This window comes from Leptosomus discolor, chromosome 12, assembly GCF_034619465.1.
Source record: "Leptosomus discolor isolate bLepDis1 chromosome 12, bLepDis1.hap2, whole genome shotgun sequence".
NCBI classification, from domain to species: domain Eukaryota; kingdom Metazoa; phylum Chordata; class Aves; order Leptosomiformes; family Leptosomidae; genus Leptosomus; species Leptosomus discolor.
Genome location: NC_141402.1, coordinates 7833389 through 7847710, shown reverse-complemented (window position 1 = coordinate 7847710; position 14322 = coordinate 7833389). Strand labels below are relative to the sequence as shown.

Here is a 14322-nt window from a genome sequence, read left to right as displayed (position 1 = left end):
ATACTATTTCAATTTGTCACTTGTTGTGTTCCTTTTGTCAGATAAAGCCGTTTGGTGTACTGCTCAAATTGTTTCAAGTGTGAGTGCCAGAACTGCTTTCCTGCTCCCAAATTCAGGTGTTTAATACCAAGGTGAGGCTCCAGGATCAGGAAGAGGTGCTGCATGCCCTACCCTGATGGCCAGTTTGGATGAGCAGGGAACCAGGGTAGCCCTGCCATACAATTTTACTTCAGGACTTAATGCCAGGTCTTCTGTTGGCAGAAATCTGTCAGCACAAACAGTTGGTTCTTGTTAACACTGAAGTGCTTTAAGTCAGCTAAACTTTTAGCTCCTTCTAAATAATCCTTATTATCTTCTCTGTGTCCACTGTTTTTTTTGGGTTTTTTTTCAGTCTTTGTGCAGTGGTAGTCCTTAATTTTGGTTTAGTCTTCTGTACTGCTAACAGTGTCATTGCATAGGTTTGTACTTGTACTTAAACATGGAGATCATGAGCAGTTGTAATTTTATTGATAGGTATACACACGCAAAATCCCTAACCTAAGAGTGTTTTATTATTTATTTGTGTAATGTTTAATGCTTCCAGAAGAGGCAAAAGATAAACATCATTTAACCCAGGCACAGAAAGAAAAAGCAGTTTTTACAGACATCCATCCCCCTACCCACCTTTTTCAGACTTAGATTTTAACTAGGCAGACAGAACAGAAAGGTTCAGCCACAAGTACAGAAGAACAGTGATATGAGAAGGTAAGATAAGATAGCTCTGGCTGGGGTGAGAAAAAACACTCTTATCCAGTGGCTGAGCAAATGCCTTAAGTTTGCTAAAGTAACATAATAGAATAGCATCGCTAGAAATTGTTCAGAGAGGTATGTTGTAAACATCAAATAAGTATAATTACCTATTTTAGGTTGAAGTGTAAAATGTTCTGAGCTAACAAATTTAAGGAAGTCTTCAATAATGTTTGAGTCTTAACACCAATGAAATTATGAGAAAACAGAATATTCCCCCATTCTAAGTCAACACCCACCCCAGTCACTGCCTACAATTATGTTCTAGTCCCTTTCTGTTTGAGTAAAACATAAGCCTTGGTCTAACCAGGATTGATCTCAGCACTGGGCAGGGGCAGGAACCAGCAACTGCCCTGCCTTGCATTTGACTAAACATGTACAACCACAGTAATTCAGCTTCCACAGTGGATCTGCCCTCCTAAGACTGCAAGGTCGTTATAAACAGCCATACCTGAGAACAAAGGTGCAGCTTTAAAAAAAGAAAAGAAGCTGAAGTTTAAGAACTGAACTTGAGAATCAGTAACTTCTGTCTAATTAAAAGATAACCAAAAGAGATGTAGTAGTGGAAGCTTGAAAAGGGTGTCTGTTTGTTTCCCTAAATGTAATACTATTATCTCAATTTATCCTTAAAAGCAGCACAGAATGAAGCACAGAAAGCAGAACTTGTGGTCATGCCACTTGTGTGTTATTGTTGTTACTGCCAAAATCCCAATACTCAAATTCAGTTTGGGGTTTTCTTTTTAGTAAGAGCTAAGGTCATATTGGAACCTAATGTGTTTGAGGTAAGGAAAGAAGAAAAGGTATCAACACACAGATTTGGTATAATACTAAGAAAACGAAGAAATCAAAGTGACAACAAAAGCAGGACTAATAGCAATCTTCAGGTGAAATGACCCAAGTAAAGCAATGTTTATCAGATGAAAATACAATTTAAATTCTTCAAATCAAGCGTGTTGCTTATTTAGCCTGGATGCAGATGCTTTTCTCAGGTGAATTGTGTTATGTTGATAATTCATTAGTAAGTTGTACTAACGAAAACAAGATATGTCTGCATTTTATGCAACTAAAATGCTTGAACCACTGCTTTCAGCCTTCATCCTAAGAAAATTACACTTGCCCATCCTGATAATGCGTTATATGAGCTGCTAAAGTTTCTAACAGTGAGGCCACTAGGCATTGTTGACTAAGAACTTTGGACAATTTTATTATCATACAGTTGAGCTGTGTAGCATGGTTTCACACAATCTTTAGCTGCACAAGGAATATAACACTTGGCGCTAGTTGAACACCAGATGTTAGGCTGGGTCACTGCAGAGCTGAAGTCAAGTCTCCCACCACCTGCCTGCAACCCTATTTTGGATTAAGAACATCTGCAGTCGCTACAGCTCCCTATGCATGACACTGGCTAGCAGTAGTGTTGACAGGATGGCCCAGGCAGCCCTACTTCCAAGCCACTTCCTAAGGGTCTTTACGTGGAATAGGGCTCTTACAGGGCTGCACAGCTGTGACAGGGAATTCCTCTTCACTTTACTTTGGTGCCACTTCCCTGCAATCACCATTCAGGACCGCAGGTACATTTAAAAAGTGTCCTGGTAGGTATGCTTTGAACTGCCACAGCCTGAAGAGAGAGTGTTATGTCTTCCATGCATATATACATTTATGCTGTTAGTGCATTGTTCAGTACTGGTGATGTCACCACCACTACTTCTGGCTGCATTTGCAAAGAGCGAGACCCGATCAGCTCTTGAAGTATGTAGGTGCCCAAGCCCCAGGAGAACGGCCTGGCCTAGGAAATACAAGTGGCACAAGACATCTCATGTGGTAAAACATGCAAGGTTCTAGGTCTAGTGAGGCTTGATGGGCTAGTATTCATTATTTGCTGTTTATGCATCAATTTTGAATTACTGTTCCAAGATGCCCAGCCTCCCCCTGTATTCTCTTAGATACCCAGGTGTGTGACTGCAGGCTCAAGATGCTCGCTTTGGGACTACAGGCCTTCATTATAAGTAGTGCAATGCTGGACTTAACAGACATCAACATCCTCTGCTGCCCTTAGCCTCGAGTCTTGTTTGGTGTGAAACTCCGTGCAGCTCCTACCATACATAGATGCTGTCATGTTATTACCTTTAATGCTTTCTGAAGGAGTAGTACTGTATCTTAAGGATAATCAAATAGAAAAAAGATTAAAAGTGATAAATATTCCAGTAGCTGTATTTCACTAGCCACTTTGTCGTAAATAAACAGCTTAATGTAACATGATTTGAAATGACTTATTTCAAGTGGGCTAGCTCAATGGACAGTTTGACTTCTTAGTCAACTCTGACTAAAATACAAACTAACACAAATGTGTAAAAAGATGTCAGAAGTAGGACCAGAACCCAGGTCTGGAGTTTCTACCACTGATTCATAAAAACACTTCCTTTGTTCAAGTAAAAAGTTTCTCTTTACATGCAACCAAAATTATCTGCATAAATGTCCAGGTAATTTAAACTGGCATATCCACATATTCCCATTACAAAGCAATAAAAAAGTGTTCTCAACTTTCAAGGCAAAGTTTTCATGATATAGACTCATTATTACAATGTACAATAGTGATGATTTTGACACTGTTTTCTACTTACTAGATTAAAAAGCATTAATCTGCTGTTCTTCACAGACATCCTACATTACAACAGGAAGTCATTAGTCATTGGACAAGACTACCCAATTTTGGTTTTTCATGTTTTCCAGTGTAACTGCTGAAACATTAAGATAAAAACTGTCTCTGAACACCTTCCAGAATGAAAGGGTAGCCTCGAAATTATGCACCCCATACAAACTGCTAACAAATAAAGGGTTAAACTTAGAAGTGCTGAATGCCCTGATTGCTACTGAGACTAGCAGGACAAAACCAGGTGCAGGTTTGCTGTCAGCAGCTGCAATCCTAAGGTGCATACCACAGATGCACTACGAATATTTTCTGTTGTTTTCCAAGCTACAATACAGTGCACAGATGAGACAGTATGAAACAAGTATTACATGATTCTGAGTTTGCATCTAATATTTACAGCAATCTTACAAAGCTTAATGTTTGTAGAAACTGAAATTTTTGCAATGAGAACAATGCAGTAAAAGGTAATGGCAAACGCTGTTTACCTTCCCTAGATACTCTGTTTTTCTCTGTACTGTTCAGTTATGTCTTGGTAGCATCAAAGACAGATGATTCAGTGTTAAGTAGCATCTTGTCCTGCTTAGGAGTGAAATGTTCTGGTTTCTTTGAGCTTCTAACTACTTCGACAGAGTAGAAATCTCTTCTGTTCGCATAGCATCAGACAGGAAACTAAGTTCATTGCACAGTGTCTCGTACCTGAAGGCCATCCGGATCTGCGCAACATTCGTCTTTCGAATGTCATTTCCCTCAGGCCCTTCTTTACAGTAATTCACCCCTAAGAATTTCTGTTTTTCCTGTGAACAGGATTAAACGTAAAAAGGAAGAAGTCAGTTCAACTGCTTTGATTTATTGTGTAGCTGACTATTTGTTAGTTGAATAACCCCAGTGCAAATGAAAAGAGCAGGTTCAACCAGCTGGAAAGTTTTACGTATGTAAGTACTCAGCAGTGCACTCAATCTGCCTTGCTAAACCCTTTGTGCTAGTATTCAGTCTTCACCGCTACATCTTTCAGGTGAGAGGTCAAAAAGAGGCGTAGGTTACTTAAGTGTTCCACAAGAGGAAAATTAGTAATTGTCACTAGATAATATTGGAAGAAACAAGAGAAGATACTCAAAGCCCCTTCACATACCAGCTCCTTGAGAGGCATGTTTAAAAGTGACATGGAAGAGAGGATGCTCTAAAATAAGTCCCCGAGAAAGCTATGGATGTATAGAATTCTAAAGCCAAAAGGGAATCTAATCTATCTAAACCACAGTATTTTCTGTAGTACTCCCTTCTAAGCAAAAACATGTCTTGCATATGACAGGCGGTTGGTTTTTACTCAACGCAAGACACGATGTATAAAATTATTGGCAAAGGGATATCACCCAAATAATTAAAGGTTTGGGACTGGAGGCAGAACTGAATATAAACAGGCACCTGGTCTCTCTGTATGTTCTAGGAATTCCAAAACAAAGCTAATGAGGAAAAATGTCACATCAATACTGTTTTTAATGTAAGACTGCATAGCAGATAGTTTGTGACTATTTCTGGAAAACGGGATAGGGATGTGCACAAATACATCACATAAGCAGCTACTATTCCATTTTCAGACTACTGACTTCTCAGTTCCTACTTCCCTAATACTCATGAAAGATTTTCTTCAGCCATATTTACCTTGTCTGACAGGCCACTCTGTAGTACGCTGTTTCTTGCTATTTCACACAAGTCACAGGTACTCAGTTTCCAGACCTGGGCTGCAATAGCGTATTCTTCCATGAGAGCTTCCTGTGTCACCAGAACATGTTTAATATTAATTTATATGTAAATAAAATGTAAATTGAGATATGTACTCATTACTAATTAAGGAATTTATACATGCTCTTTAGATAGCTGTGAAAAATTAGAGGTTTAAGACTTTAACACCACAATTACTAACGAACAGAATTGTTTATTTCAGGTTTCTCAAGGGCGACTGTTAGACTGAGATAACTGGATGGATAGCCAGTGCCTATTGTTTAAGAAATTGCAGCCTGCAGTCCAGATCCTTAGTGGCATTTATTAGGCCATTTAAAATGAGATCCCAGGGTGTACAAAGACCTTGGAGGATGTAGTCGTACATCTTTAACGACCACATACATAGACAGGTAGCAGGGCAATTTCTCACTTCTGACCTTCTGCACAAGGCTGGGTCTGACTCTATGGGCTGTCACAGCTGAGGATCTTCCGCACTACGTGTAACTCAGCTGGTGCTGTGTTACAGCCGTGCAGAAAGCCCCCCCAGAAGCTCTCTGTCTTTTCTAGCAGAGACATGTCATGGGTCAGAAGCAAGCCTGGGTGAAGCACACCAGAGCTCAGCTTGGCCTCAGAACACAGACAGCTGAGCAATGTACAGGCCACTCTAAGGCACAGCGTGACTCAAGTCAGTGCCAACCACAAAATTGGGGCATCAAAACCAGTGACTGGGCATTTCTGTCCTGCCAGGCCACCCAAGGGCAAGAATCGGGCTTGGTTCACTGAGCAAACAGCTCATACATCATCTTCAGAGATTCCACATCGTGGTTTTGTAATGTACTTCCCCAGATTTGTTAGTAAGGAAACTGGACTTTCCTGGCACTCTAGAGGATTGTTTATGAAGGCTCAAACCTCCCTTCAGCCTCATCCTTCATTCTATACTTCAACAGCCAACACTGGAGAGGCAAGAGTACAAAAGAAACATAATTAGGAAATCAGACATTTCCCTCCAAAACCTAACAGTGAGTCGTAGACTGAGAATGAGGAAGAATAATGAATGAAGTGACTGAAAGACATGAAACTTTATATCCTAAGCAATGATATAAAATCGCTTTCAGGTCATTCTGGGCCTGTGTGGTACTGTTGCCAAACTCAAAGACAAGTGCTTTTTGCAATTCTTACCTTTGTATAATGAAATTGCATAGGATCATCTGTGGAGAGAGAGACTTTAAGTCCCTTATGTAGGAATTCCCGAAGTGGATTTTTTGAGTACTCCAGGAATAGGCTGTTGTTACTAAGTGGAGACATAGCAATGGGTATTTGTGCAAGATAATAAAGATACTGGAGGACAGGACTCTGCAAAAACAAAACACAACCAGAATTTAATGGTACTATGGGATAATGAAAAAAAGAAGCATTTCCCTTGGATAAAATGGAAACAGCATTACAGAGGGAAGACTATGACCAAAAAAAATTTAGGTTGACACTAAACTCTGACTTCAGACTTTTAAATATTTTCTAAAGAATTCTTGATCTTTATAAAAATATTTTTTGTTCTTCAACATATGTCATCATCTTTTTAAAAATATGGTGATTAATATTACTGTAGATTAGCAAGTATATATGACTATTAAGGGCACTGCATTTGATTCTAAGCACATACCATCCCCCAAAACCACATAACAGATGTGCAAGAACCACTAAGCAATTTGTTATTTTCAAAACTGCAGTCCCATAGGTAAGTTTTAGGAGCAGAAGTTTTAATTTATTAGAAGTCATGTGTTGCTGTTGCATGTAATATAAATAATCTGTCGTCACCTCATCTTTATTGCTATTTTTGGCTTAACAGACCTGTGAACCTAACAAGTGCCTTTGTTACTATTATCTGCTATGCCAGGATACCGTACCAGGCTAAGCAGGAGGAAGTGAAGAGGAGAATGCTTTGGTCACAGACAGCCTTAGTACTACTCTGTCTGGGTCTAATTTTAGGAGTTACTGGTTCTAAGCATAACATCAGACATGATTTTAGGCAAATTGTTCTTGGCTATATTGAGAAATAGAGAGAATTTTCCAGTGTTAAGCAGAAAATCCAACTTACAAGGGAACTCTCAAAATTACAATAAACTCAGTACAAGTCTGCCACCCACTGACCAAGTATTTTAATTACAAAATAGCGGCCTGGGGATGAGTTGTGTGATGGTTTTTATTAACTGATACACCAGGAATGATAATGTTTGTCCTGTCATAACAATCAAGTTGTATATAAAATATTTCTGCGTTATACAGCTATGTTAGATTTCTTGATCAAGTGATCCCAGTTACTGTAGATATAAATAATCAAAGCCTTCATGAACTTCTGAATGAACCTTGAAGTACAGGGATGTCAGTCAGGGAAAATGCCCTTTGTCCCTGTACAGAAGAAACTGGAGCTTTCCTGAATTCTTCTGGGACCTAAACCAGGGAGTAGTAACAAGTCTAAGCAGGTTTTTTCCATGTGATTTTAGCTCTGCTTGGAGGAACCAAAACAGGTGCCACCACGTCCTTGGCATATCTGAACAGCTGATCTTCCATATAAAGACATAGCTTTAAAATATTGACTTAGGAAAAGCTGTATTTTTGTAGCTTAAATAAGAAACAGGAAGTTCATCTGAGTTTGTTTATGTCTGATCAGAGTGAAGAGTTACTTGTGCCTTGTTAAGAAAATTAATTTTGGGCTGCCCAGCTAAAATCAGTTTGGTGACTGCTGTTTGAAGCAGTGACTGATGTCTAGGAGATAGCGATTGGTTTAGGTGAGCAGCCAAGCAATACCTTCTTCAAGAGCAATCCGTGGGAAATGTTGTCTGCTGTCAGAAAGGCTGATACAAGGTGTGTGATAGACCCAGCTTCTCCACAGTGAGGTCGAAACAGAAAAGTGCACATGCCTCTTTCCCTGAGGAGATTAAAAGCAAGTTCCACTAACAGAAAATTCACTGTTCTTCATCTATTTTGTATATAATTATCATAAATATGGGAATTTAAAAAAAAATTAAGTTACACATTCTCATACAGTTTGATGTGACATCTAATCAGGCCTACCTGTGAGCTGCTGTCAAATGGGGCAGGTCCCTCTGCCCAAGCCCCTTCCACCACCTGACATATTTGTGTCTTCCTTCTTGGCTTCCCCAGTTACATCTCATTTAGCAATTGTTTAGCTACTGGGTGAGCAGTTATTGAACTGATTTCAGTTGAGGGAAATGGCAGATGGAAATCTAAGTGAATTATGCAACCTGTGGCCATATAATTCCTAGATTCGAAATGAGGGAAGAAGTGGAAGCCCATTGCCAAGAGTTAGCTAACACTACCTAGTGTGGTGACAACCAGCCGTCTCACCAGGTTAAATGTCGCATAAAACCACTCTCTCAGTAGTACAGAGATGATCTAGGAGTGTTAGTTATTACACTAGACTTCACACTATAATTTCTAGAACTATTTTATTTTTATCATCTATATTAAAAGTATGCTGGGTTTTAGGTTACAACAGACCCTGTTATTCAGTGCAGACAAAATTTCCCCTAAGTATTTGGAAGTGTTCAAAGCAAAGAATTCCAACAAAGACTGCTAGAGTATAAGGCAGTTCTAGGATGGATGTTTAGTAACATTTCTCCTGAAAATGGATGTGAGGATGTAATCTATCCTTTCCAACTTTGCTAATACCACCAAAAGTATAAAAGAGTCTTGTAACGGACTGGCTGTGGTGCCTCAAAATCTCAGCGTGTTTAACAGGGTGAATGGTTTTTCTGACTCATTGATGAATCGTGTCATTATCTCACCTAGCTGTAAAGAATATTTAATGATTATCTACAGAGATTTTCAAACAGTAGTTGAAATGATCTTGAGGTAAAAAAAGAAATGCACAAGTTCTGGCAGAATCTCTGTCTCTGGAAAAGAAAAAAACAAAGTAGACTACAGAGAATGTAAAGGAAGTCAGGAGAAAGAGATGACTTGGATATCTGCTGTACTGTCCTTTCCATTACAGAACTAAAACTAACAACTAGGCCTGTTTGTTACGGGTACAAGGTAATTTAAGGTGCATGTTTTTATTATGAGTTTTGATTATATAGGGTGGTAGGGAAAGAAATGCTTGAGGTAGCAGCAGGAGAGAAGAAATAACATTTTGAATGTTGACTTGAATAAGACCTGTTAAAATGACAAATCTGTGCACCTCCTATAAGAAAATCCCAAAACATTTTATAAATAATAATGAACCAAATCCTTGCAAGGTAAGTGACGACACCGTAATGTCAACGGATAACCTCACTGTGCCTCAATTTGAGTCAGTTGTGCAGATCACTTGGTGAGTCAGCCACAAAGTCAGGAACATAACCTCAAGTTGAATTTCAGGCTTTACCGAGCCTGATGCCAAAATCTGCTTTTACAGTCATGATCTCACATTCAGTATCACACCTCCCTGCGTTCCTTGCCTAGACGTTGGTCTTAAAAGGAGTAAAACTGAATGAGTCAACAAGCATGCTAAAGTAAGTTAGCTAGGTGTGCAGTTTGTAATTATGTCGTCCTTTGCCTATCTTTGATAACAGCAGCAGCCCTTAAACCAGTATTTCACAACACAACTTTGTATCTCTTAAATTACCAGGGGATAGCAAGCTATCAAGAGGGACATTAGATTTGGAAATCCACTGTGAATCCAAGCAAAGGTCAACAAGTCAATTTTGTGGGGTTTCTTCGTCTGTTTTGATATATTCAGGTTTAAGGAATTCACAAAATAAAAACAGGCACAAATGTCAAACCAAGATACTAATCTGATGCCTTTACAATTTCTGAATATTTCATTTGAATTCACTTTGCGTTTTAACATTTTCAGAATAACTCATGTACTCCTCTTGGACTCTTTAAAATAATTCAAGACAACCTTTGCTTCAAAAGATATGTGATCTTTGGCAGGGGGGTTGCCTAGATGATCTCCTGAGGTCCCTTCCAACCCCTAACATTCTGTGATTCTGTGATCTAGACACTGACTTAGATTGAGCCCAAGATTATTGATTTTTCACTCTGGAAGCTTGTAAAAGAGAAAAATTAATTATTACTTGCCTCCTAAGGTTGTTTAGCAACATGATGTTCACATACATATAATACAAATAATAGCTATATGGGGGATTCTTCTCACTGGTCCAGAGGTCAGGGTTAAGGCTCTTGTCAGAGAACATATGGCCGCTGTGTTTAGATTCGTCATCAACACTGTCAAAGCCAGTCACCTGGTGGGAGAACAGACTCATAGAAATCAGCATTTTCAAGAGGCAAACTTCAACACTACTCGCTTCAAGACTTGCTTGTACAAAGCATCAGTCCTCTTTCTTCATTTCCCTCCTCATGCTAGCAGTCCTGCTGCTCTGCCCTCCCACCACACCATGCAGACAGCAGGAATAACATGTTTTCTTGAAGGAAGGTCACCCATTTTCTTTCTTCTGAGACAAATAGGAGACCCAGGTGCACAAAAGCCTTCACACTCCTGTGCAGGGCACAGGCCTGTAAGACTCCCTGAGATCCAGATTATAAATCCTTTAAACTCATCTTTGTTATTTGAAAAGCATCTGAAGGCCAGAGGCTCCCAGGAAACCTCAGAGTACTGATTTGGGGCATACTCAGAAATGTCTCTTAACCACGTCCCAGCAGCTCCACCCCCACCTCTCTCCTGAGTCCCATCAGGATCTACACCATGCCTCCTTTCACTTGCCTCCTTTTTGGAGGCCAGTCCCAGAGACAAGCTCAAAGTACGTACCCTGGATTACAATGCTACCTCTGCACAAGAGCATGTGAATGTTTTTTAGTCATGCTTTATAGAGAGGATTACTGAGAGGACAAATAAATAGTTGTTGAGCTGTTTCAGAAGAAATAAATGGCAACTATTTGACAACACAATCTTACCAGGCTTTTATTAAATTGTATGTCAGGGCTTTAAAACAGTAATACAAGTAATCTATGGAGGAGGAAGCTTTTTTAGTATCTGGCAAGAGCTGTGGACAAACAAAATTTATGAATAGGAGAGGATCAATTTCATGTGAGACAAACTCCAAACATACTTACGTATTTGAGGAAAAGGTGCAATTCTCTGTGGTCTTTGGGATTGATTGTTGCTTCAAACAAAGGTACAAAGATGTTCTCCAACATTTTCCCAAAACTAGGCAGAATATTTTTTGACCTAAATATGTCACTGAAGGGGAAAAATACATACAGTTGTGACCATTCTTTAATCAGCTTTTATTTTTCCTCTGCTTTCATATCTTTCATTATTTATTTATATTCTACAGCTTCAGTTCTACCAGGATTCAGAAATTCAAAGTTTGTCAGGGCAGGGATTGGCTCTGCTCTGTTTCCTGCACTGCCTGGTGCTCTGCTTCATCCAGGCTCCGCTGAAGCTCTGAAAATAGACACAGTATGCAGGGATAGATGCTGTCCCAAGACCAGTGACACTTTCCTTTACAGCAATCCCAGTACTAATAGGGAAGATAAGGAATTACCTCTCTTGAAAGATTCTGTTTTCTGAAGTTGTAACAACTACAAATGAAAGTAGAGTGTTCTGTTTTAGTGAGCCCCTCAGAAAAGAGGGACAGTACTTCAGTGTGTCATTAAGTGCATGACTTAATGAAGTGTTGCCTCCGCTATGTACATAAGAAATTAGAGAGAAACTTTCTCCCTAATGAGAAACACACTCTGGGGGATATATGCGACCATGACAGCTCTTTCTCTACTCGTATTCCAACTATGCGATTTCAAAACATGAAGCTCAGCTATTAAGGCTGACAAAATTATCGTGGGAGACTGTATTACAATATACAGTATTAGAAACAAAGAATGATTTAATAAAGTCCCAAGGGCTGCTTAAAAACTAAGGAAAACTAATACAGATTTAAGCCTGCAAATCAGCAAAATCTGGATTGTTTCTAAGTTCACTGTCCTTGAGGAAGTTTGATGAGAACAGTTTTACAGAGCATTTTCTGCTCCTTTATGGAATTCAAGAGTTGATTTATTTTCATTACTAAATTGTATTTTAACTTGACTTTTAATGCAGCTTAATTTCACCCAGTTGTAATTTTTGGGTTTAGTATCCTCAGACTTACAGATAATTCACAGTAGTTTTGAATAGCTTCCTAAAGAGTAGATTCAAACCCCATCTCCTGTCTTCCACCCCGAGACTGTGAGGAAAACTGCAGTAATGGTCAAGAATAAGTTTCCCAGGCTTTTGATTATAAATAGAACTATGGGACAGCTCATAAACCATCTAAAAAATATCAGAAATTAAACCAAATCATTGGTATGATTTCAACTATTAAAATTACCAAAACCCTCTGATTACTTACTAGATTCTGGGAACCTGAATGATCCAGCGCATATTAGGGGAATACACTTTATGCTTGATGAACCATTTTGCCAAGTTCAGCCATTCATCTGGAGACCGTCCATAAATGGATAAGCGGGGTTCTGTATACTGGTACTTACTTTCTTCTAGTTCACGGGCTACTTCCTGTTAAGTAATAAATGTATTTGCTTTAATATGGACACTGAAGATAACTTACAGCTAGTAGTATATTTATCACTGTATTTTCCTCAGATCAGACATAACTCTATTGTCACCCTTTAAAGATAAAGGGAATCTTTTGTCTATTAATCCATTATTTTATTTTAGGCATCTAAATATTCTACTAGCAAGCCACCTCAGATATCATTTGAGTAAAACTAACTGTAACACCTAGATTTAGAGGGCAATATTCTTGTTCAGTTATTACTAACACCTTTGTAAGACGTATTTAAAATTGGTAAATCAGAATTATACTATTTAAACTGTAGTAAATGACTACATAAAATACGCAGACCAATGGAGAACCTGACCCAGAATCCATAGTAGTAAGCAATTTTAAGGCTATTTAGACAAGTACTTCCATACATTTAAGAGCTGACATCTAATTAATGAAAACTAATAATTCTTTTGTTGTAAGAAATTAATTTAAAGTCTGTGCGTGCATGTGCAGATACAGTTTACGCAGATGCGCTTCCCTAGCTCCTCCTTCCATTGCAGCTATCACTAGCCAACCACATCCTAACGAAATGTTACGCCACTGAATTGACCCTTGGCTGCTCTCCATGAGTTTGAAACTGCACACAACTCTGCTTTGAACTCAGCACAGATTCTGTGTATGAGCTGCTAACTCCTAACACTATTTAGAAAACAGTAGTGGCTGACTTGGCAGAGGTCTTTCTCTGATAAATTGCTAGAGCAAGCCCAATACTTGGAATCACTTAACCATCGTGTTAGCCCTAGACACAATTATGACATCACAAATCTTTTACAAACCTTCATTTCTGTACAGCTGGAAAAGCTTGAAACTTATTTACCTTGACCATACGAGCAAAATATTCACCACCAATGTAGTTCTCAGTTTTCAAATACAAGTCCCTCAGCTCACTGGCACCAACTGGATTGTACTTGGAATTGAATTTGTCAAATCGATGAAATGTTTGACGACCCTGGAGGAGGAAAAAACCCAAATAACCATGGTTTTAAGCACAAACAATAGTTTATAAACTAAATTGCCTAGCAATAAAACGCACAGAAAAGAAAAATGCAACGCTAACTTACTTCGAACATGCAAAGTAATGCGTAAGTTCAAATCCTGATTGAGTAAGTTATCATGCAAAAACTGTAGAAAACAGAATTTTACACTTAGGAAACTTAGCTTTTTCTCATATATCTTGTCATTTTAATAGACTTACCGCATGGACATCTAAAGAGTCTACAGTGAGGTCATAAGGGTCCATGTGAAGGCTTTCGAAGACTTGCTTTAAAGTCATCTTCTTGCCTTTTTTCTCTGCAACAATCCTGTCAGGCTCCGTTTGATATGTGTGCTTAATAAACCTCAGTAAGTGCTTCTGGTTCATGCAAGCAGCAGCATGGATATGAGTATCGACCTGAAATCAAAAGGTTATTCATGCTCATCATCCATAGACAAACTTCAATTAGCAAACTATCTATGTCAGTGACAATGCCTAAAGCCTTCTAAAATATTCCTTAAGTTACAAATGGATTAGTGGCTAAGCAAGTCAAAATGTTTCAGAACCCTGAGATTTTGGTTTTGATGGAATTATTCAATAAGCAGAACTATAAATAAAATAGTCCTCAATTA

At 38.8% G+C, this 14322-nt stretch overlaps 1 protein-coding gene across 1 annotated transcript in view; it reads right to left on the bottom strand.

The window, feature by feature from the left end:
- Positions 1 to 485: 485 nt before the first annotated feature.
- AMPD3 (adenosine monophosphate deaminase 3) overlaps positions 486 to 14322 on the bottom strand; it is a 30776-nt gene continuing 16939 nt past the window's right edge. Inside the window, exons 6-14 of the mRNA XM_086471995.1 lie at positions 13913 to 14107; positions 13535 to 13666; positions 12502 to 12665; positions 11228 to 11354; positions 10235 to 10398; positions 7958 to 8078; positions 6332 to 6505; positions 5093 to 5203; positions 486 to 4230 (exon numbers count right to left, since the gene is read on the bottom strand). Of these exons, the coding sequence (XP_086328121.1) occupies positions 4054 to 4230; positions 5093 to 5203; positions 6332 to 6505; positions 7958 to 8078; positions 10235 to 10398; positions 11228 to 11354; positions 12502 to 12665; positions 13535 to 13666; positions 13913 to 14107 (1365 nt within the window). The 3' untranslated portion in view covers positions 486 to 4053. The remainder of the gene's footprint in view (positions 4231 to 5092; positions 5204 to 6331; positions 6506 to 7957; positions 8079 to 10234; positions 10399 to 11227; positions 11355 to 12501; positions 12666 to 13534; positions 13667 to 13912; positions 14108 to 14322) is intronic.